The following is a 24,750-nucleotide window of genomic DNA, read 5'->3' as shown; positions in this document are numbered from 1 at the left end:
TGTTCTAATGTAAATTATATGTCACTTAACATTGCCAAAAATTTAAATCATCAGCACTTTTAAAAAAAATTTAACTTGTAAAATAGTTTTTTTTTTTTGTCAACTTTAATATATTTTTTATGAAACCTCTATCATTATTAAAATATTACAAAAAAAATATTATTGTTTATTTTTTAAATTTTTTAGTATTATTTCTATTATTTTGCTTCATAGTTCTTTTCTTTCCATCAATTTCATTTCTTGCTTGATCCTGAAGTCTTGAAAAGAAATCTTTAGATGATTTCATACTTTTATCATCCACAGATTTTAACTGAAATCAATCATTGATGTATAAGTAACTTTTAATAAGTATTATATGGCTATACTTACTTCTTTAACTTGATGCCCACTACTGGTTAATCGTTTCAGTTCTTTTTGAGCACTATCTTTATTATGCTTAGGTTTAAACCCATTTTTTTCCATTTCCTTGAGATTAGATTCTTTTATGATGCGCTTCTTATGCTGCAAGTGCTTTTTCTTTCGACGTTCACGTTTTTTATCTGTACTAGTACGTTCTTCCTTGCCAAGAACTGGTGCTTTGAATTTTCCTAAAAATTTTTTTAAAAACAGAAATATTAACATAAAAATATCAAGTAACTAACTGTATTTTGTTTCTTTTATGAATTAAATAAAAAAAATACACTAACTTTGTATTTCTTCTGGTGCTAACAATGAGGCATCAGTTGTAGCAACTGGAGCTACTTCTTCCATTGATATAGCTGGTAAATTATTGACAATTTTCAAATCAGGAATAGCCTGATTAATAATTCATATGTAATTCAATTGTATATATTTAGTAGAAATGTATAAATAATAAATTTATTCATTGTATATAGTAGTTATAATATGATAAGAGAAAAATAACAAAATAATCTTATAATATTTCAACCATAACCATGAATAATTGAACATCAATTTTGTAATGGTTTCAAATTGTTATGAAATTTAATAAATAAACATTTTTTTTTACCTGTTTAGGAGTATAATGATAGTTTGTGAGTGCATCTAATTTTCTAAATAATTCTTTAATCATTAAATCAATTTCTTTATGCTCTTTTGGAACTTCTTCAAGTTTATTTTTATTTTCTGGATCAGCTGCTTCTCTTTGTTTGATGAATTCCTACAATTATTTATACTTATTTAAATAAATAAATACTAAATAATATAAAACTGTACTTTTTCATAAATTTGGGATAAGCTTTCTTTGCTCTTTTCTTGATTTAAAACTAATTGTTTTTTAAATTCATGAGGTGTATTTGTTTGTTTTATTTTTCGCTCTACATCATCCCACGCTTTGTCCTTTATTCTTTGTAGAATGATGTCCTCCAATTTTACTGTCGTTTCTTCAGTAATAATTGGTGCTAAATATTGAATTAACACATTATTTATAATAAATTCTTCAAAAACTAATCAATTTTATTTTATTATTAATTATATTTTACCTGGACGAGTACAAACATCAAATTCAACAGCCTCTTCTAATAAAGAATTTTGAGGACGGTCTTTAGCTGCAACTTCACCCTTCAAAGCCCAAGGTTTATTATCAGAAATGGCTTCTTCTTCCAATTTTGCTATTCGTTTGTTAATTCGCTCTGATCTCATTTCTAGTGTTGATAATTGTTTGTTATTATTGTCATTAGGTTCATTAGTGTCTTCTTCATTATCTTCACTTTTTTCTTCATCCATTTCAAATCTTACACTTTTTTTTGATTTGGTTTTTTTTTTAGATTCATTTTTTTGTTTTTCAAAATATTCATCATACATAGGACCAAAATTATCTTCGTCCTGTTAATTCAATAAATACATATTACTTCCAAAACATTTTTTAAAGATTATGATAAATATAAATAAAAATATAAAATTACAAATATTGCTTAATTAAATAATTTTAAATTAAATATGTTGGCATTTTGAAAGTAAAATAAACATAATATTAATTCATTACTTCATTTTCAGATTGTAGGTCTTGAAACATGTCAACATCATCTTCTAGGGATTTTGGTTTATCTTTGGAAGTCTCCAATTTTTCCTCTGATAATAAAAATTTTTCCATTTCTGATAATTTGAAAAATTCATCGTCGACTACTGACTTTTTAAATGCTAATAATTATAAGAATAAATATAGAATTAAAAATTTATCTTTATATAATAGAATAAAACAAGTTTAAGTATTAATTCTAATTTCTGTAAGTTATTGAAATTTGTTTTTTAGATTTAATTTAACTATACAAATTATGTCGAGTTGCCAAAATCATATCGTAATAATGTATAATTTAAGATTAAACTATTAAGTTAACACTGATTTGTAGGATGCTAAATTTTTCATAGGTATATAAGTTTAAGGAATATGAATTTTATAGTTTATAAAAGTTTCTAATAATGATATAATAATGAAAACAATTTAAGGTTTATTTAACTAATGAAAAATAGTCAATTATGTAATAAATCAAAAGTTCAACATAACTAAAAATGATATTTTTAGTTTATAGTATTTGTCTAAAACAATTAGTTGAATAATTTATTTTAATATTTGTATCATATTATTAAACATAAATAATGTAATTATGTACTTGTTATTATATTTACTTTGTTTATTAGTTGAAGGTTCTGCCTCTTCTAAGTCAAAAATATTATCTTCATCTTCACTTTCTATATCAACTTCATCGCCATTATCTTCATCATCGTTATTATCTTCATCATCTTCATCATCCCCATTGTCTTCATCATCATTATCATCAATCTCCAAACCTTCAAAGTATTAAATAAAATACATTATTATAAAACAAGGGTGAAAAATATCATACCAAAAATTAAAAAAATAAAAAATAAATTTTAAATATGTAACTAAGAAATATACAAGTACTATACCCCCAAACCAATGTTCATCCTTTTAATCGCAGTCAACTCTCAATCTAACTTCTACAAATACATAATTAAATAAACTTCAACTTAATGAATCTCTTGAATTAAATCTTGTAAAAATTTCCTTAGTTAATCAAATCGCCAAATCCAACTTTTATTGGCATATGTGGTAATGAAGTGGCTGACAGACTAGCCAAATCTACCTCTAATACAATCTTTCCTTCTTTTGCTCAATTACCTTGAACTGATTTTACCCCTATATTATGTTGTCACATAGTCAACCTCTGGTCTAACTATGGAAAAACTTTACATCCAAATATAAAAAGATTGTTTCTATCACTACCAATATAAAAATTTGGTTCAACAACTTAGATCTACTAAGATCTTCTATTGTTCACTTCAACCATCTCTATGTGGGTCATTTGCTACTACCCAATCACACCTATAAACTTAGTTTAAATGAATCCTCTTTCTACACACTACATAACTGAAAACGTCTGTGACTTCTCACATTTAATCTTAGATAGTCTATCATTACATCCCAAAAATAATTTATTTTTGTTCAACAACCTGAAATTTCTTACCTAACCCCCTAATCAGCTCTCTAGGCTCAGTATTAAATTTGAAATGGCCATTAATAAAATAATTAATTTAGTATTGGAAGCTGGTTTTGTCACTTAATATTATGAATATAATTAATTGTATATTATTTGTATATATGTATTACTGTTATAATTTTATATTATTAAGAATTGTTATTCCTTTTGTTTTGATCAAGTCCTTATTATCTAAATAGTTGTCGAACTATCATAATCATTAATCACTGATTAAAAGCTAATAAATAATTAGACAAAAAAAATATACTGGTAAATAATAAATACTTACTGTTTATTTTAGTTTTATCATTAATTGATTTTGTAACTTTTAGATTTTTTTTTGTTTGTGCACCTGCAATAAAAATATAATATATTAAACACAAAAATAATAAAATTATACATATGAAAATAGTTGAATTGTCATGACTTTGGAAATACAAAATTTGCTATTATGTTGTGATTATATTATTATTTTTAAAACAATTAAAACGATCGCCTTAAAAGTAATAATATATCAATATATTTTGTATACATATATTTTTATTTATTTATTTTAAATAATAAATAAATAATAACTCACATTAACTTAATCAAGTATAAAATAAATTTGAACCTAGACATTTTGTACATCTTCTTTACCTTAAAAATTAAAGTTGATTAGAATATATGAAAAAATATTTGCTTACTTTTAGATTCATCAAGGTAAATTAAATCATTTTTTGTGAACCCTTGAATAGTATTGGCCAATAGTTTCAATCGAGCTGAGTTTTGTAATTCCAGTTCTTGCCATATTTGTTCTTCATCAAAATCTTTGACTATTAACTCAGGCAGAGTGTCATCATTGGAATTGTTAGTTATTGTTTCAATACTCTTAGTAGTATCATACAATTGTTTCAACAAATTAGTCGTCTCTTCAGCAACATTGGTTTGCACACTATAACAAAATATATAACATACTTTTAATAGTAATAAAACAGTTTTATAAATTTAAAATATAAAATCATTAATTAATCAAACTTACTCTAGATAGTCTAATGGATTCACAGTTAACTTTTGGAACGTTGCAATAAAATCTACATTTGCCATTTTGAGAGGATAATTCTATGTATCGGTCAATTAAAATATAAACACAGTAGTAATAATTAAAATTTAAAATAACTAATAATTAACACAGCATTGAACTCAAATGCTCAACCACGTGATGGTGATTTTAATAACATTGATAATAGTCATCACTTATCAGTTATCACGATAACATATCACTGTATTATCTATAAATTATTATTTTTTATTATAGTTAGCCGGACAAACACTGTTTGCTTATAAGTCATAATGATAATGATGATAGTTGTGTGGCGTTGCTTGTAAAAAGAATCTCGAAATAAATTTTAACCAACTTTCAAGCTTATTTTGTTTAACTTATTATTATTTATTGAATGAAAAAAAAAATGTATTGCCCATGCTAATTGCTATCTAATTTTTATTTTTTATATTTGTGTATTATTATTTTTCATTGTTTATAATAATTGTAAATTGAGTAATTTTTTTTAATTTCATCCGTGCTCATAGTGTGGAATAGTTTAATAATATTTATTATTTGATAATAGTGCGTTTGTATTTATTGATTTGAACATTAAAATTTTATTTGTGGAAACATTTCTTTATAGACCGTGTTATTTGTTCTTCCGTCTAGTTTAAGAATGACCATTTGAAGTATAAACTACTAAGTAACTCACTCTGAAGCACGCTACATAAAATTGTCTATTAGGAACAAACCACTAGATAAAGATCTAATGATTTAGGAATATGATAAAATAAAATTTACTCTAACCCCTCTTCTATGTGAATAAAATAAGGATTAACGTGTTTTTACGATGTGTCTTTGGAATTTTTAAAGTATACATTTGATTTTTATTTATAAAGGTTACCTATGAAAATACTTGAGTATCAATGTCTTGATTTTATTCTAATTTACCCCTCTAATTATACCTTATATTTTATATTTTTTTTATAGATATTAATTAATGATTTTATGTTCCCGTTTTGTGATGAAACTACACTATTTAACATTTTTCCAATTTTTTTGTACCAAATAATTCTATTTTATTTATCATTACAGTAATTTTGAGAAAGCACAAAATATACACGGCCGAAGCCGGCTAATTCAGCTATATTTTATATATATAGAAGATTATCATAGCTTAGCTTGCTTTTTAATGAAGAGCTCAGAGCTGGCCTTACTCAATAGTCAATACTCGTAGACCTTATAGTATAAGGCCTTACCATGTTTTTTGGTAACTTAGATGGCGCTCAATCGTAACTTGTTCATAAAACCAGTAGACAGTAAGAACTTTTTGTTATATTATTCCAATTACTGAATTACCTATGGACTTCGATTTCTAATTTGAATCACGGCTTTAGATTGATATTATGTCCGTGAGCTGGACATTACCTATTTCGGCTGAGGTCCGTGCTTTCACTGATGATCGATATCTCGTTGCACCAATGAATATAGATTTTTTATTAATTTACACTTGATAAGTGATAAGAATTAATGACTATTGACTGAGATAGTGCTAAATGGTATAGCAGGTATGACGATTTGTAATGTAGTCTGTACAAGATATATTTTCTTTGGTCTTATTAAAGTCATCAGTCATCACTACAGTGACAATAGTTAAATAACGGTTCGTTATTTTGTTGATGATTGTTCGTAAGTCTAAACATCATTATACTGTACTACTGTAGTTATTTATTTATTTTTTCATCATAAATTTATTACTGAAGAATGAAAGTAATGAAAATCGTTACGTAAGTAGTACTCTCCGTGCCTAATTCAAAGTTCAATATTATCTCGTCTTTGCCGGAATAAAGTACATCAACGTTGCTCGTAATATTGTGACTATCGATCAAAGTTCGTGAAAATTCTTTAAAAGTAATTGTATTTTACATTATTGTCGGATAAGAGGTTTTTTAGTTTTCTCATTTATAGAACTCGAGATGGATGACGATGGTAAACAAAAATCCAAACAGTATCTGACAACAATGTTGGATCATGCTGAAATTCATATCGAAAACATACGAAAAGAAGCATTGAAGATGGCAGAAGATCTCGAAAACGTTTATAACAGTGTAGAAAATGTGAAGAATTCCAACCTGCTGGACCATCTGAGTGACGGTAATCATATGAATCCCGAGTACATTGTTCAATCAATTTTACCATTTTATTTAATGGTTTTTAGTTGATAAAGAAGACATTAATCAGTTTGCTAATCGTATCATAGACAGATGTGAAACTGTTAATATTAATGTGCTCACCACCAGGAGTGATAGTCAACAAAATTGTTTGGAAGAAATAAACTCAATGATTGACAGAATAGTGAATACATTGAAAGATGACCCAGATAATGCCAAGGCTATGTGTCAGGCGTACATAGCTTCATGTAGTCCATTAGAAAATGAGGTTGGCTGTAAGGTTTTTGAAACGGCCGTCTTGGGGTGTACCCTTGATGATCAGAAACGCATTATTAAGCGACTACAAGGGCTGTTAAATTACATTATAGGATCAAAAGACAAATAACTTAACAAGTTTGTCTGTCGTCTATAATAATTCCATTTGTTTTAACTATTATTCATTGTTTTTTTCTAATATAATCTTAATGTTAATTGATTTTCCTGACAAACATAGTGATATCAATTGTTTATCAATATTGTTATTTTGTTTCATATTTTATTAATTACACATCAAACATTTTTATATTAAAAAAGTTATTTAAACTATTATGGTATGACACAAGAGTTCTTAAAGATATTTTTTTTCTTTTGTCTTATTTTTCCAGATCTCAATTTAATTGTGGTTGAAGAATTTCTGTTGTGGTATGGAACTGTACCAAATGAGCCTTGAAATTAAAAATAAATCATAAATTCAAATTAGTTAATTTGTAATAATTATATTAAACACATAAAAAAAATATTATGCAGAGTTCATGTTTAATAATTAAAATTAGTTTATAGTCACTTGTATCTTCCAGATAATAACACATAATATACAAGTAAAAATAAAAATGTTATACTAAAGCATACACTAATTATTTAATATAAATAAATACTGTAGTTAAATGTAATGATAGTTATAAAATAAATAATATTTGTTGATGTTATTATTTTTTTTTTTAAATATGAAACTTTATTGACAAAACATTAGGGAGATTTATAACTATTTATTTCAGTAACAGTAAATGTTACATCGTTGTTTGAAAAGGTGAAAACAGATAATTTACCAATTGTGTATGTTTGGTGTAATCCATTTTCTGACATATATTCCTGTTCTTCTTTTTGTATTTCCATCAAACATCGTGTAGCCAAGTACCTAAATACATTATTGACATTGACGTCATCTTTTACTGATGTGCATATTAGCTTGCAACCTAGCGATCGGGCAAGAATATCAACTTCTTGTCTGTAAAATATTTAAATTGTAATTTAATGTTACAATAAATGTGATGTAATCTACACTCTGCAGTGTATTCATTTTAATTATATTGCAAAAATTTTTTGATTCACCATATTTAGTTAGGTAACATCTTTCAAGTATACATTATATACCGGGGGTTAAACCAATAATAATACTAATATAATAAATTTAATATTGTGCAAGGTTTAAACATTTAAAACTATTTTACACAGTAAAGTATTGTGAATCTTAATTAATTATTGGCAAGTAACTAAAATTTAAATAAATAACATTACTAACGGATCAACTTGGCTGCGTTCTATCAAATCTATCTTATTTTGAACAATAACTGTTGGTATTTTTCCACATTCATCTTCCACCTGTAGCAAATGTAATTGATAAATTTAAATTATAAGTTTTAGTTGATTTATTATAAAGTCTTCATAGACCTTAAATCTTAATCACTAATTAATTAATAATAATTTTGCAATATGTTTAAGCTGTGTAACTTACGTAATTTCTGTAGTACTCGTAATTGAGCTTATCGAAGAGAAGAATCAAGATAAATAATTACTACCAAGACCAACACCCTTTAAAAATGATAAAAAATTAGTAAATTATGAATTAAAAACATGCATAATGTACACTCCTATAGTATGATATTAACATGACTATATCTTTTATTTTATAATTATTTATTACTTATTGCATTTTTACAATTATTTTAACTAAAATTTATAATATATATTATAATACACAGTTAAATGATCATAGTTATTAACTGACATTAAAGAAATATTTAATAAGTTAATATTATGATTAAATTTTTTTTATTTTTATTGTTTATTTTATTAATATATACAAAACATAAACATCTAAAGTGGTTGGGTTAATGTGAATAACCGATGAAAATGATTTAAGAAATGTACTAATAGGAAAAGTAAATGAAAAAATCTACTTGGAAGACTTAGAACAAGATGGAAAAATAGTAGAAAATGATATAAGATTTGGACTGGTTGATGGGAGTGTATCGTTAGATTGAATCATGGCATGGACAGAAAAAAATGGAGAGGTTTGCTATTGGCAGGGCAGATCATGAATAGACCATTGCGCTGGTAAAGAAGAAGATATTTTTATTTATTTTATAACTTAAATTTCATATTTATAAGCAGATTAACTTTATGATAAATCATAAATGTAGTAAAATTATATTTTAAAAGTATTGAATAAACGAACAAATATTATTAAAGTACAAAGAAAATTGTACTAAACAATAAAATATTGTTTTAGAAATTAGAATATTTCTAATTAATTATATAATAAGCAATGTTGTCCAAAGAAAAATGATAGGTTCCACAGATTTACATTCATAACACTTGTTTTATAATTCAAGCTTAACTGAAGCAGGTTTATTTTCATAGTGAAACAGAGATTGATATTTTAAAAATAAAATTAGAAAGATTTGAATTAGAGGTTTAAGATGAATTCATGGGGAGGGGGAAGCTAGCCTTATACAATTTGTGTTTATGGTCAATGTTTAATAACTAAAAGCTAGTATAAATATTAATCAAACCACCGATAAAACTTATTTAATTATTATGAAACCTTTATTTTCCATGAGTGAATTGCTTCAAACGAATCTCTGTCTGTTGTAGAAAATGCCAACACACAAGCTTGGGCTCCTCTGTAATACGCCTTAGTAATGGCATCAAATTCTTCTTGGCCTGCTGTGTCCCATAACATTAATCTTACGTCTTCCCCATTACATCTAAAATAAAATATATATAGTTATAGTTAAAGAAAATTAAAAATATTTAATTATTCATTTGGTAAAACCTAATTAAATAATGATTCATATTCAATAATTTAATAATAATATATAATCTATGAACCAGTAAAAACTCAACAAGATATCAAGATATATAGGACAACATTAATATATACTGTAAATATTGAACTATTATTTATTTACTTTTATTTGAGTATTATACATTTAAGGATTAAGTTTGTTCACACCAAAAATTACTAATTAAGATGAGTTAAAGTTAAAAAAAAAAGAATTAGTTCAAAATAAAATTGATGTAATATTTACTATAATTTAACAGACTTATTATTTTGTAAAAATAATAACTATAAAAATTACAAATTATTGACAAATTTAAAATTTCACTTTTTAATTTAATGCGAGTTAGATAAAGAGATAATATAATGTATTACTACATTAGGCAATTTTACATGTATGTTTTGCTGAATTTCAATCATATCATATCAGCAGAGTATTTAAGTATGTTTATTTTTAGTTTAATAGTAGTAACTTATGAATTATAATAGGTCCTTTATGAGGTATCATGATTATGTGTAAGTTAGAAGTAAGTTTTGTAGTATAATTAAGATTATATTTAAGTAGCATACTCTATTTGTCTTTCCAAAAAGTCAACTCCAATTGTTTTTTTATAATCTCGGGTAAATGTTCCTCTGCAGTAACGCTGAATCATACTCGATTTTCCGACTGCGCCATTTCCCACAATCACCACCTTAAAGATGAAAACATAATTTTAGTTATTTTAGATATTAATAGTTATAATTTATAACTTATAAGGTATAAAATTATATAGCTTATGAGTAATGATTAATATATACCTTTAATGCTATTTCTAAATCTTCTTCCCTCATCACTCATAGTTGTGTTTGTCCACTGATTAATTTTCTGAAACCAAAATCAATACAAACGTTAAGACAAGTACCTATGTCTTTGTTTTACAAATACTTAGAAATATTATGATAGAATAGAATAACATATTTCCCTGGCAAGTGTTTTATTTTAGGTTGACTATGAATGTAGTTTTTTTTAAATTCTATAATCTAATATATAAGTAATAATATACATTCATTGATTTATAAATTACATCAATCAATATTTCATTTTGGAAACTTTACATAGGTATTTATTTTATATATGCATCTCGTAAATAGTAATTTCGAAGTATTATCAAAACTATCATCTACCCATATAGCTCATATTATAGTCAGTAATTATTATCGTGTAAAAATATAAAATAACTTGGTGCATGGGAACTGGGAGATCTATTTATTCTGTAACTTATTTCATTTTATCAATTATTTTACAAACTAAAAGAAGTACTAAGTAATTGAAGACATAAAATATAAAAATTCTATTTAAATAACAATATTATTATAAAATACATTCAGGATTTCGTAAATTTTTGTAAACATGTAAATTGCATTGGTAACTCCGATTCTAACCATGTTATTTTTACTTGACAACTGTTTTTTCAAGAATTAACTAAACACGCAAATTCCAACACAATGCCGTGTAAAATTTAAATTATTCTATAATAACTGTAATTACTTATTATGCTACAATGACGTTGTATCGGATAAAATAAAGAGTAGGAAACCAAGTCCCAAATGTATTTACATACTTGTATAGAGTCGAGAGTACATGTTATTTTAAGTAATTCAATTTTTCAAATATACGTGTTTTTCCATTGATTTAATACGTACATGACCTAGCAGTATACTAAGTTGGCGAAGTTCGAATAATCACGATAATCTATTTTAATTTTGTAATCAATAAATGTATAATATTATAGATAGATTACAAAGTAAACACAATTAAAATAAAAGGTAACGTTCTAACTTATGCGTTAATTTTTTTGCAAACGTTTTCACATAATTCAATAAACACTTAAAATATAATAATTTTGCAGAGGCAGGTTAAAATAATATTTTTAAAGTATTTAAAAATTTGACAACAAATTGATTGAAGCACAAAATTAGCATTCATCTTCAAGTACACATTGTACCATCGTTCACTGACCATTAAGCTTACTAATAAGACGATAAAACTATGAATTATAATGGTAGGAACTAGGAAATGTAAAAAATCCACCGTTGTGCATAATATTATAACAACGGCGATGATAATGATAATGATGATGAAAAGCCTTATTCTAACACTGCTCTTTTTTATCATCAACGCTAAACTGCAAGTCGTTGACCCCCGATTTTCTCATGCCTCATGTATTATGCGTACACAAGTGTAATAATAATATGCTATAGGTACCTTAGCAAGTGTCTATATACGACGGAGAAAACAACAATTTATGAAAAAAATCATTACTAGTACTTTAGTAGGTATGTTTATTATTATTCCTGCACTCGTTTTATACGTGAAATACATGCGTTGTTCGGCTTATTGTTTCGGTTTGAGTCTGAGTTCCGTATATACCGATATATACATAATACACTCGGTACTCATGCACGCAGTTATACGTCAGTTAACACGCTAATAAACGTTAATAATGTTAATATAAATATTTACGTTAATATCATAACGAATGCGAATAATATGTGCGCATTATAATTTAGACGTAATACAATATATTATGATAATGAAAATAAATAATAATAGGTTAAGCGTTCTCGCTCGGAAGACAATAAATTGCAAGTACCCGTATACTTGCAATAAATACTGCAGTGAAATGTTGGAGCACCTATGTATGTATACATGTCCTATAGATGTCAAATGGCGTATTTAAAATTGTTCATGATAGGAGATGTAACAAAAAGTATTTCAGTCTTCACTCAAAATTTGGATAGTTTATAATTCATATTACATAAATACGTTTTTTAAATACATCGTAGATTACCATCATTCCCCTCTGTAAATTTAACATAGAATATAAGGTGTAAATAAGTTAGAGGTTAGATTATAATGTTATATGATCGGGTACATATATTTAATACATATTTCGTCTTAAGTAAGATACATTTTTAAATACCAACATCAATTAATCAATTCAAAATTCCTAACTACGATATTAAATTAATAAAAGTTTATATTATCACAGGTACGAAACTTAATTTCCAAGTAGATAACAGGTTTAAACAAGTTTTTAATAAGTTAAAACGATAAAAAAAAAATAAAAACGATACAAATAGTTTCTACTTAGGTTCGGGTGTCAATTTAAATCGTATAAATAGTATAGCTATTAAAATGGTGCTAATGACCCAATAAACTCTCCTTTCCAGTTGTACAGGGGGAAGTAAAAATATTGATACAGATTTTATATTATAATAAAATCAAGAATTTATGGCTCCTACATTAAGCTATGCAACAAGTCAATAAAAGTCAAATTTCTTTTAAATACAAGTGTTACACATTTTGTCTCCTTAATTAAAACGTGAGAATTTGACAATCATTAAAATATATTATTTATGCGTAATAATAATTACAAATATTGCATACAATAGATACCTATAACAAGGCTAACGAAAATAAAATTTTCCTAGGACTTTAAAGATTGGTTAAACAGTTGTACTAGATTATACTAGTGTACACAATAAACGTATCGACGAAAACAATACTTGTCGCCTTGGAAATTATGTATATAATAGCATAGGCATTGCCCCGAGAGTTGATAATGACCAACAACAAAACGTAAAAAAGGTGGTAGGTATTGTATATTTTAAATTTTTTACCGAGTACGGGTAAACAAAGATTTCGAAACGCCTTATAATTTTCTTTTACATAATTTGGTGCACATTTGGTCGTTCATGCAATATATACATAAATAAAATATACAAAATGATTAAAAGATATAATTTTAGTAACTTTATATTTTTGCGTGTTTGTAGGTGAATGTAACATACTACGCAACATTTTAGAAAAGTTGCATCCAATATATTAAACTTAAATTATCTCATTCCCTTAATGTTACTATTACAGATAATTTTTATTTTTATTATATTTGATTACTTACGTGGGTTGGTATAACAATAAATGGATATTACCGATATCGACTAGTAGCAACAGATTTTAAAAACATGTTAAGCTTGTGTCTAAGAACTCATTTGAAACAGCCTAGTACACATTAATGGAATAAAAAGATTTTTGTTGGTATTTGGAAAGTCGATAACAATAATAACTCGCGATAGATACCTATATTGTTTGTTTACTTACTACCAATTAAGACAATACGAGCGCAGTTCATTGTAAATTTGTGCCAATAACTTAAGTACCCTATTTAAATTTAATACTTATATGCCACTAAATAATAATATTGTTATTAATGTAATTCTCACCTGTTGCGCCTTTCGGACGGGATAAAATCCAGCATAATATTATTGTAACAATCCGGTGAATATCTGCAAATCGTTTGACTAAAATTATACGAAACGTACCATTAAAATATAAATACGATGACCACGATTTGTTTGTTTATTTACCGTTCGTCTTGATTTCGACGACAGTGCACTAGTCACCATGTACAATTTTACCGTGTTTTCGACGATCAACGGGAGGAATAATAATAAAAAAATATATAACTTTACCACCTCCCTGTAACAGTTTGACACGGAATTCGCGTGCGTACCGCGGTAGAGTCGTTAACGGTATGACGACAACAATTTGGAAATATGAATTCGAACAACAACTCAATGGCCTTACTGTGTCTGTCTGAGAGTAGTTGGGACACGAGTACACGACGTCAAATCGGGCTCGGGCGTACAAGCTTGATAGCAGGTTGCCGGTGGCAAGGTGGCGGCGATGGTGATCCGGTTACGGCTCCGGAGGAATGTAAACACTGCTGGAGATCACAACAAATCAACCTGTTGCAGGTGTGACGCATATCGGACAATAATCTCATGGAAGAACCAAAAGAAGAAGGCTGGTGGCCACTCACCGTAAAATTATTCGAAATAGTCCCGGATAGGTTATATCTATTATTTAGAAATAACCATTGGTCATTGATGGAAAAGGAAAAGAATCTTTATTAATCGAGGCGCGATGTTGTCATTAATCATTATTGTCATTATTCTGTAGTTATAACTTATAAACCATAACGCTACTGTATCTATATTTTTTTAGGGAGGTGTCTTCACTCTTCAACACTCAGCTATAATTTTATTGTAGTCGGTAGATAAGTATGTGTATGTTGTTATTTTAAAATCAAACAAACTTAAATAATATTGTCAATTGTCATATAATGTATTCTATGTACACACTCAGTAGTCAGAAGAACGTACTATTATGTATATACCTATAATAGTATAGTTTTTATATATTTAACATTTAGGTAATTAATATTTGAAATTATTTTAATAATTGAGTTTATGGGCTTATTATTACGGCATGTATAGAAATTTTGATACCCTCTAATGTTTCAAGGATAGATTCTATTAAATAATATTATTAAAATTTATAATATGATATTATTTTACTAAGTGATAAATGATAATACAATATCAAGTTCTAGTTCTAATTTATACTTTATACATATGATGGTATAATGTGTCAAATTGGAATACCTATAATGGAGGAGGTAAAAATAAACATCCGTAATCAGTATTTTTTTAAATATCTTTAAAATTATGCAGATAAGCAGAAACAAATAATATAAGTGAGAGGTAACATATTTATTCCGATATATATACCTACTCTGGGCCTTAGTAAATACTAAATACTTTGTATATTATATACTGTTAAGCGCTTTCAGAGCGTTCAAAGGACTTAAAGAATTATAAGAACGTTTGGTAGGTACCTTTATGTTTTGTAGATATATATTTTTAAATTGAAAACTGAAGTTTATATAATTTATATGATATTATATTATTTATATTATTTTAAGAATTTTGAAATTTAAAATAAAATGTTATTGTAATTTTTTTGTTGAAAAGAGAGAGAGGTATTCATACGTTTTTAATATTGTCATAGTAGGTATATAATTGGATATTTAGCGTTATTTATCGTAGATAGTACGTCACATTTTTCGTTTTTTTTTTTTTTTTTATTAATATATATATAATTATTATCATTGATAATCATTTCAAAGTTATCAATTATGTATTGAACTATTTTAAATTTATAAAAAATAAATTAAAATATCGAGAATTTTAATGTATTGTATATATTGTAATACTGTCTATTCTTATAAGGTATACTTTTTTACTAAATGTGTCAATTAATTAAATATTTATGTCATATAATCTAACATACTTATCAAAGCATTAATAATTAAGCAATAGTTATTTGTTTGTATAATAATTAATAATATATCCATAAGTGCCAAACTATCAACATAGTTATTATCGTAAATAGTTTTAACAGTGACTTTGCAAACTCGGTCTTTCATTTTTTTTTACGAACTATTGATTGGGATTTTACTTTTGGAAATATAAGCAAGCTAAATTACAGGTATATATACTAAAATATGACGATTATCATCATCATCTCATTTATTGTTACATAACATTCATATTTTGTACATTCGCCAGATGCCGGGATTTGCGTATTCCTCCTAAATGTATTGGTCTAACAGTAGAAAGTGAAATAATTATTAGCAAGAATATATTACCTACATAGTTACATTGTATTATATTATTAAAATTAGAGTAAGTACCCTAAGTACATATTGTTTATTTTTTTAACGTGACTATTAAAAATATTCTTACCTTAAAACTAAAATGACTATAATAATAATTACTACCTAAGTAAATAATATTTAAAAAAAAATCTATTGAACTTTTTTAATAATAACTGACCATAAGGAATAAGAATATTATAAATTATTTTACGTTGTTTAGAGTCGGGTAATGAATAATACATGATAAAGTTACAGTTAATCATGCAATAGTGTAATAGTGAATGTATGTTTTCAATATTTTATTGATAAAGGGAACTATGGCCACTTGTTGTTTACTTTGATATGTGCATTGTACACCTGTGACTTTTTTACAATGTCTGGGAGATTATATAATAGCTATATAACCTCCGATTGCACAAGTTATTATCAATATATTTTTATCTTTAAAATTTTGATTAGTGATTGCTTATCGAGCTGTGCGATGTTTATTGTTATTGTTTTTTAATTAATTTATTATTTAGTTTGTTTTTAGTTGTATTATGAATAAGTAAGTAACTTTCAATTTATTAATTAACGCTAATCTTTTGGCTTGTTACTTTATGATCTATTTAGTTAATGAATTTAATTGTCATTATTTTGTCCAAAAAAATAAACTGTACGTGTATTACAAATAATTATTGCGTAATACATAGTGTATAAGATCAATAATAAAGTTTTTGCACGTATTTTTATGATAAATATACATTGTTTTATTGTGTATACCGTGAATAATAATAAAATCAAATAGGTAATAATTATCTTGACTTTCACTTAAGGTTTTGTTTATTGAGAAAGTTGTAATAAAATATAAATCTGAAGAAAACTATACACAGTTAGACAAGTTTTTTCTTATATTTATACAGTATATGATTATGTTTCTATGACTATCTATAAACTTTAAATAGGTATATTGTTTAGTTGAGTGATACGTGCATTTGTACTAACTTTATGTCCAGTAAAAAATTCGTATTTTCAAAATTATACTTTAAAGTATCCAGTTCCTGACTAGAAATTACGTTTTGGCTACTTAAAATAAGTATTACTTTAAAATAACATTTTTTATTTTTAAAATGCAAATAAAATATCTTATTTAAATGAAAAATAAAAGAATCTATATTTAATTTTCAAAACTTTAACAAATTTATCTATGTGACTACGTGTTAAATTTGCCTTGGATTTTGTTACTAAATAAATATACGTTCACATATTTTAACAACAAACAACAGCTTATATCTTAGATCGGTTCAATCAGATCAAACTTTAACCAATTAGTATATACATGTTATAAATATAAATTTTAGAACGTATAGTAGTTAGTGCTTTAGTGTATAATATAATTAAATACAGTTTTTAAGTATGTATTAATAGATTTTATCATCTATTATAAGTATTAAGATACTTGTTAATATCTTTTATTTGGATAAAATATTCGCATTATATTAATGTGAATAATGCTTGTAATGTTGATACCTATATAGTTAACTTAATAAAATATGAACTTTATAATGTTAGGTACACTTTTTGATCTAAAGGATCTATACGAATTAGTACTATCGTCTAACACTACCTTTGTAATTTTAAATGTATAATATTTTTTGTAAACCTAAATTTCAATTGACATTATTGTTGTTTCACACATAGACACATAATTTTAAGATTTTCGGAATTGTTTTTAGTCGATTAGACCTTTATAATAACATTTTAGTATTTTACATGGATAAAATTGAATTGAGTCCCGTAAAAAATACTTTAGGGTTATCTGAGTTGAGTCCAACCAATATTGTTAGGTTATTCGAGTTGAGAACCTTTCTTTCATTGTAATAATAAGTATAAACAGTCAATTAATTAATAAATATTAAAAATAATAATAAATAAATATACTTTTTTCTTAGATAATAATTTTTTATCAATAGTTATAGAAAAATACTAAAAAAAAATTGAAAATTTGTCATACCTATAAATATTTTCAAAACAATTAAAATTTGTTGAAAATTTTATCATAATATAGGTATTGAAAATAATAATTTGGAAATTTCAAGTACGTACTTATCTTATTATTTTTGGAAATATTACAGAATATTAAAAATTGTAAATATCTAAACATACACTCCATTTTTTACTTGTGATAATTTGATAAGTAAGTATTAATTAATTGCGTGTCACCGGCTATATATAGGTAGTTATGACATCTTATCTATACGGACTCAATTCAAAGATACTAAGATAATAAGTTGGACTCATTTCAAACACATAAAAGTAGCATGGACTCAATTCAATATCACTGTTTTACATTTGGCTTAGAATCATTTTTATTAAATAATTAGTTATCGCATATAAATTGTTTAATAGTATGTTAGTCAATTATTGTGTTGTGTTGTTGGAATTTTCATAAGTATAATAATATGCATATACGTTATCATACATTTATGCATTACGCGATATTTGGCCATTTAGACATAGTTTGTCAAAGTAGTACATATAGTCCCGAAATTACAGTGGCATTATATTTATTATGTGTTTAGGTACAACGGGATATACAGTTATCGGCTTTATAATATAAAATTATGTGACCCACATAATATATTATGTAGCCGTCAATTGATTGATCACAGCCTCGCCACAGACAATACTACGGTGACGATACGTTCTTCTTTTAATATGTACATAATATGTATATTATATATGTGCAATAAATAAATGTAATAATCTAAAATAGGTTTTATATGTAGTTACCTCCAGGAGTATTGAATGAATATTATGATTATAAATTAATTAATATTATTATAGATATGATTTGAAATAATTTATTAATTATTAAAGTTTGAAGTTGAAATGATTTCAAATAATACTGTGTCATCAGTGAAGTTAATGTAGGAGAGTGTTATTCTAAGTAGTTATGTCAGAAGTGTAGACATTATAGATTCAAGGAGAGAGGATACCTTGGAAAACTTCAGCCTTATTAGTATATACATTAAGTAGAAAATATAATGACGTGTTAACTATACCCTTGTGTATGAGATATGCAGTTATTAAAGAGAAGAAAATAAAAAAAAAATTATATTAATACATAGATACTAGATACCTGTACAGTGTACCTATTAAAAATGTCGAAAGTACACATTCCTATCCAAATAAAACTCCCATTTTGTTATTATATTTTTGTGGCCACTAAAATCGCAGAGGGCGAAAACTCTTTTCACTCTGGCCTTTGTGGTGTACCTAATTACGTTCTATTTATTATTATGACTTGTATAATATTATTATCTAGCCATTATCAATCAATATACCTATGTAGTTAACATATATGCCGAAAATTTAAACGAACGTGTTTGTTTATTTCAAGAAAAAATTAAAGGGTAATTTTAAAGAAGAAACATGTAGCTTCATTGTATTTCTTTAAAGTATTTTTTAACATTTGCTTACGAATATATGGTGTATAATGTATATATTTAATTGTTATACAATGAATCTCTTTATTGATTATGCCTTAATGTTATTTAACAGTAACTCTTTGTTGCTGGTTTTAGAATTTTAACTGACCATGGGTATATAATTTTAATTTTGATTTTATTCTAAGTTACAAAAGCGAAGAATGTATTTAGACAAACATTTATATGAATTATATTTTGAACACGCAAATGGTAGATTTTAAAGAAGGGTTTATCTTGAGATCTTAAAGTAGATTGAAATTAGTCTTGTCCAACTCTTGTGTTGCTTAATATTTTAATAATTAATAAGTATGTATCATTTATTATTTATAATACTATAACTATGATAGTTTTTCAGTAAGTACCCTAAATAATGGTTTAATAACTCGTTAACTTGACTACTGAATATAATTGTATAAATATATATATACATATATATATAAGAATTGACATTTGAGTTAGATATCTACTGTCTGCAATATAAAATAAAATATGATATATTTATGTAATATATAATACTGTGATACATTTATGTTTATTTTCACGTTGAAATAAAAATAAAATCGTAAAAAGATTTATTTATTACATTACCATTTGTATACACTGCAGTACTTACGTACATATAAACTTGTACAATATGAAATGTGTATAGGTGGATGAGTTCCCTACCCATCCTACATAGGGCTTGTACAGTCACTGCTGTTGACCGTTATCGTTTCGACCAAAAATTTTTACGCCGGAGGTGCGGAGGGGAGAGAACGATCGCGCGCGCGCGTTTTGCGATTGTCGCTTACGCATGGTTAATGCGACCGCGCACTGTTGCACATGTCCCGACGTTCAGTCCGCCGCACATTGTCGATAATCACGCGTTGGTGTACGGTACATCATAGTTAACAAGACGCACAATTCTTGTTCTCCGTCCCTGTTTTTTCGCGTTCACTTTGAGCCGAGTAATATCGTAATAATATATTACAAAGGTAGATAATTATTATTTCTTCATGAAAACCCATTTTTCGTGTTTTTTATAAATTCTCTCGTCTACAGGTCTACAACAAAAATTCATGTCTATTTTAAATCTTTCATGATTTTATAAAACACACATAAAATTGTCACGGTTGTGCGATCAATACAACTATAAAATATTGTATAATATAATATTTCGTAATTCATTCGTCTTCATTCCATTTTTATGTTGTTGTTAGCCCGCGGTGAATTATAGTGCTGCTGTACTGCGGAGAAGATCAAGACACGACGGCTGACTTTGTTGCCGCCTCCGTTTAGAGATGAGCAGTGAGACCAAATTGTTGATAGGCAGCGATATGATCGCGTCCAAAGACATACTCAATCCTTTCGTACACCATCTGGAGCTGACTTCCACCTACGACAAATTTAAAGTAAAGTTATAAAAGTTAAAAATAACGTTTTAAATTTAATTGTTTTCTACCGTAGTATGGGGTTGGATATAGTAATGACTGATGAGCAATGGCCACACGCTATAGGTTTAGTTACCATATGTATAATTTGCATTATGGTAGTTATAATTGTACATTGCAGCTGTCTCGAATGTCATTAAACAAGGAACAATTCATTAAACTATTAGATAAATATTAATTGCGCATATTTATATAGTTGATTTAACTATAGTTATTAATTAAGTCTGCATTTATTTTTTACCAAATATAGGGTTAATAATGATTGGTATATGACGATAGTATAAACTATGAATTATTTTTGATCATTCACTATAGTGAAATAATTTTTTTCGTAATACCTAAAACCATCCTATATATGACTATATCTGTAGTAGGTATGTACCTATACATATAATATTGTATATTTTATTGTAATCCACTACAATTACCTTCATAATATATATTACATATGTATAATATATTATATACGAGTTATTTAATTGTATGGTGTATCGTGTGTTATTATTGTCAGTACACACGGTTTATAATTGCCATAATACTAAAACATTTTATGTTCCTATTATATTATTGTGTTCCTTGTACTTGCACTCGTATTTATTTTCCCGTGTTGATTGTTAAATGTATGATATATTACAACAATTTTTATGTACCTCATACACAGAAGGTACCTAAGCGGCTAAGCCAATTGTTTTTGTACGGTTTACAACGTTCTAATCGATTAAAATGCTACCTACTGAGCTAAATTCGTAAAATACATTCTTATTTAGTTTTTGATCAGAATGATTTCTTCGAATTATCGGTTTTAGAACCTATTTTTATGTACACCCAAAAATGTTAACATTTAATTTTGCAAAAATATTCTGATCACTGGGAAATTTGGGAATGGAACCACAAGAGCGTCCATTATTATAATATTCATAAATAAAACTTATTTCAATCGAAATAAAATTACTGTTGCGGCTGGATTGTTAGAGATGCAGGTGATCGATAATATAAGCCCGACGATTTCGAACGGGTTCAGCACCCGGTGAGGATATTGCATTTATTTTAATTATACCTCGCGATTTGTTTTATAACTACCTACTGCTTTAATGATCACTATATACTTTTAATCCTTTAATTGCATGTGAAATTTTAACACATAGATTGTTGAAGTCTTCGATACAATAGTTAATGTTTATTTGTATTTAGTAGTAATGATTCGTTCATTTAAATTTTGATAGCATAATATTTACTATTTAGTATTCTATGAAATTGAATAAGATTACTGACTATTACAGTATTTTGTTGTATAAAAATGTGTGCATTCATAGTTCATACTATAAGTAAATAAATATTTATTTTTTTGATTTTGATATTACATTGTAATTCGTAATTACACCAATTTTACAAGGTACATTTCCGCCAATAATCATTGAGTATCAAGAATACTACATATTTTATTATCTATTTATACCGCGGAAGTAAACGTTCATTATTATACAGTTATTACGCGTACATAAGGATTCGGTTAAAAAACTTTCTTTAAAGACTCACTCACGTTTTTCATTATAATTTACCTACTATATCTATCTACTTAAATAGGTACCTATAATATCAGTTGTTACGTTGCAAGATTTAAGACAAAAAGTGTTTATTATGTTTGACGTCAAATAAATGCTATATATTATGTACATTTCAGCATTGTTCTGTAGTAGTATGCAATATCAAAATATGCGTTTAAATTACGAACGTTAGAAAATTTTACTGGATAACCGCCAGGATGATTTTTGTATGGAGGTGCCATAGGTTTACACATTGCAAGATGTAAGTATACACTATACATGCTGCAGTTTAGCAACTAGGTAGTTTTTGTGTGTGGTTATCATTTCGTGACGTAACACTGATTTCTACGGAAGTGTATAATATATTTAAATGTGAAGAGTGATTTGCTCAACTTGTTATTATTTATTCAGAGCGCAGTGCGTGTAATTTCGCATCATAAATATATATTATTATTATAGAGTGTAGGCAATACAATTTCTTTGATGAAGCCAAAATTTATCGTGGCGTTGTATATTATTCGATTATACAAGTTCACCTTGATGATTATATATTTTTGTGGAGTGCGGACGTAAACAAATCAAGAGTTTGGCACCCACTACATAATGTATAATTAAAGATGTTTAGATTTTGTGGGGTGGAGACTTGGATTAAAAAAAATTGAAATGGAAACTTATACAAATTATTTTAATAACAATAATAATGACATAAAATTTAAAATAAAATTTTTGGTGGCTATATAATATGTTTGTAATTATTATTATTAAAAAAAAAAAAAAAAAATAATAATAATAATAATAAATAAACAATTGATATTGACAGGGTATAGGAAGTAATAATATATATTGAATGGATTGATTTTGAAGAAACTCGTGATGTATCATTTATACTACAGTATAGTATATTATGTACCACGTTATGTGTTTATCCTATTGAGATAATTACAATTTGAGAAATTTTGTTTAACATACATACATTTTTCCAATTCTTAGACATGATTTATAGACTGTAGTACTATACGTTAAGTCATATATTATATATCTTTTGTTTTTTAAAATATATATTTTAACGAAATTATTGAATTTTACCTTGAAATAGTATTATTGTTAATAATAAAACCGTAAAACGAAAATGCAGTAATAAATAATTAATATAATATGTTTGTACAGATTAAAAGGTTTTTTTTCTTAAAATTCTATATTATGTTATCTATTAAATTTAGAACAATAAGTTCAAGTGATAAAAATAAATAATAACATTTAAAAAAGACAGAGAGCAATCCTCCCGGCGGAGGTAATTCATCGAGAATATTAATTTAAAACAGTGATATTTATAAACTAATAATAATAATACAATAAATAAATGTAATTATAAGCAATAATAATAGTCGTAGCAGAAAGTGATATAAATTTTTACTATTTTTTTAAAATTAAAAGATAAGAAATATAATATAACTACATTTTTAAAAAATAAATTCATTGAAGTTCTCAGATAAGTATAATATTATGTAAATATTTAAAGTAATTATCATAATAAAACTATGGACTTTTTTTTTGAATTTGCTACTATAGTTAACGGGTTTTAAAAAAATTCCATTTATGAATCATATAATTACTATTTGTTTTTTGCTTATACCCAACTTCTGAATAGTTTTAATTTTTATCAATATAATTTAAATATCAAAAATATTAAAAAAAATGTAATTACATTTTAGAATAGAATTATCTAACTCATTTGCACACTCATTACGTATGCATGAATTCGTTTTTTAAAACATATAATATTTTTAATACATTTTTCATCATATTTAGTACATATTTCAAATAATTTATTACTAAATTTTATGTTTTTATTCGTATCTTTTTCAAATACATACTTATTTAACACACTTATATAATGATTTAATTATCTTGTAAAAATATATATTATTGTATAGCGTTTGAAGTGTTTAAACAAATATAAATCTATAGG

General features: G+C 26.0%; 4 protein-coding genes across 13 annotated transcripts in view; 2 read left to right on the top strand and 2 right to left on the bottom strand.

The window, feature by feature from the left end:
* Positions 1-166: 166 nt before the first annotated feature.
* LOC112602550 (U3 small nucleolar ribonucleoprotein protein MPP10) lies at positions 167-4,696 on the bottom strand. Its single transcript, XM_025350679.1, has 12 exons — positions 4,519-4,696; positions 4,184-4,431; positions 3,783-3,849; positions 3,440-3,471; positions 2,626-2,787; positions 1,985-2,139; positions 1,482-1,824; positions 1,216-1,400; positions 1,010-1,159; positions 687-795; positions 370-587; positions 167-310 (listed from the first exon to the last, which is right to left on the bottom strand). Exons 1-12 carry the CDS (start codon positions 4,581-4,583, stop codon positions 167-169), a joined length of 1,878 nt encoding a protein of 625 aa, XP_025206464.1. The 5' UTR covers positions 4,584-4,696.
* An 831-nt stretch (positions 4,697-5,527) lies between these two features.
* On the top strand, positions 5,528-7,428 carry LOC112602560 (BAG family molecular chaperone regulator 2). Of its 4 annotated transcripts, none has more exons than XM_025350701.1 (5): positions 5,534-5,840; positions 5,919-6,432; positions 6,490-6,675; positions 6,740-7,085; positions 7,337-7,428. In XM_025350701.1, exons 3-4 carry the CDS (start codon positions 6,498-6,500, stop codon positions 7,075-7,077), a joined length of 516 nt encoding a protein of 171 aa, XP_025206486.1. In that variant the 5' UTR covers positions 5,534-5,840; positions 5,919-6,432; positions 6,490-6,497; the 3' UTR covers positions 7,078-7,085; positions 7,337-7,428. The 4 variants fall into 4 exon arrangements, with proteins under 4 accessions (XP_025206488.1, XP_025206486.1, XP_025206487.1 ...); XM_025350702.1 differs by having other exon boundaries at positions 5,534-6,210; positions 6,285-6,432; XM_025350703.1 differs by having other exon boundaries at positions 5,528-6,411.
* Positions 7,111-14,526, bottom strand: LOC112602558 (ras-related protein Rab-23). 4 transcript variants are annotated; one of them, XM_025350696.1, is made up of 8 exons: positions 14,203-14,526; positions 14,059-14,136; positions 10,591-10,657; positions 10,363-10,484; positions 9,556-9,718; positions 8,251-8,330; positions 7,778-7,956; positions 7,111-7,396 (listed from the first exon to the last, which is right to left on the bottom strand). In XM_025350696.1, the coding sequence occupies exons 3-8, from the start codon at positions 10,621-10,623 to the stop codon at positions 7,278-7,280; spliced, it is 696 nt and encodes a 231-aa protein (XP_025206481.1). In that variant the 5' UTR covers positions 10,624-10,657; positions 14,059-14,136; positions 14,203-14,526; the 3' UTR covers positions 7,111-7,277. The 4 variants fall into 4 exon arrangements, with proteins under 4 accessions (XP_025206481.1, XP_025206483.1, XP_025206482.1 ...); XM_025350698.1 differs by having other exon boundaries at positions 14,059-14,121; XM_025350697.1 differs by lacking the exon at positions 14,203-14,526 and having other exon boundaries at positions 14,059-14,196.
* Positions 14,527-16,795: 2,269 nt separating this feature from the next.
* Positions 16,796-24,750, top strand: part of LOC112602546 (lysophosphatidylcholine acyltransferase) — a 29,418-nt gene continuing 21,463 nt past the window's right edge. The window contains exons 1-2 of one of the 4 annotated variants that reach the window (XM_025350673.1): positions 16,796-16,884; positions 21,007-21,198. In XM_025350673.1, the coding sequence (XP_025206458.1) occupies positions 21,088-21,198 (111 nt within the window). In that variant the 5' untranslated portion in view covers positions 16,796-16,884; positions 21,007-21,087. Of the gene's footprint in view, positions 16,885-20,608; positions 20,782-21,006; positions 21,199-24,750 lie in introns of those variants that run through there. The other 3 variants (XM_025350674.1, XM_025350672.1, XM_025350675.1) reach the window with 3 other exon arrangements.

Source organism: Melanaphis sacchari, unplaced genomic scaffold (genome assembly GCF_002803265.2).
Source record: "Melanaphis sacchari strain LSU unplaced genomic scaffold, SCAv2.0 Contig8_pilon_pilon, whole genome shotgun sequence".
NCBI classification, from domain to species: domain Eukaryota; kingdom Metazoa; phylum Arthropoda; class Insecta; order Hemiptera; family Aphididae; genus Melanaphis; species Melanaphis sacchari.
The sequence above is the reverse complement of the archived record's forward strand: the minus strand, read 5'-3'. Positions and strand labels throughout refer to the sequence as shown.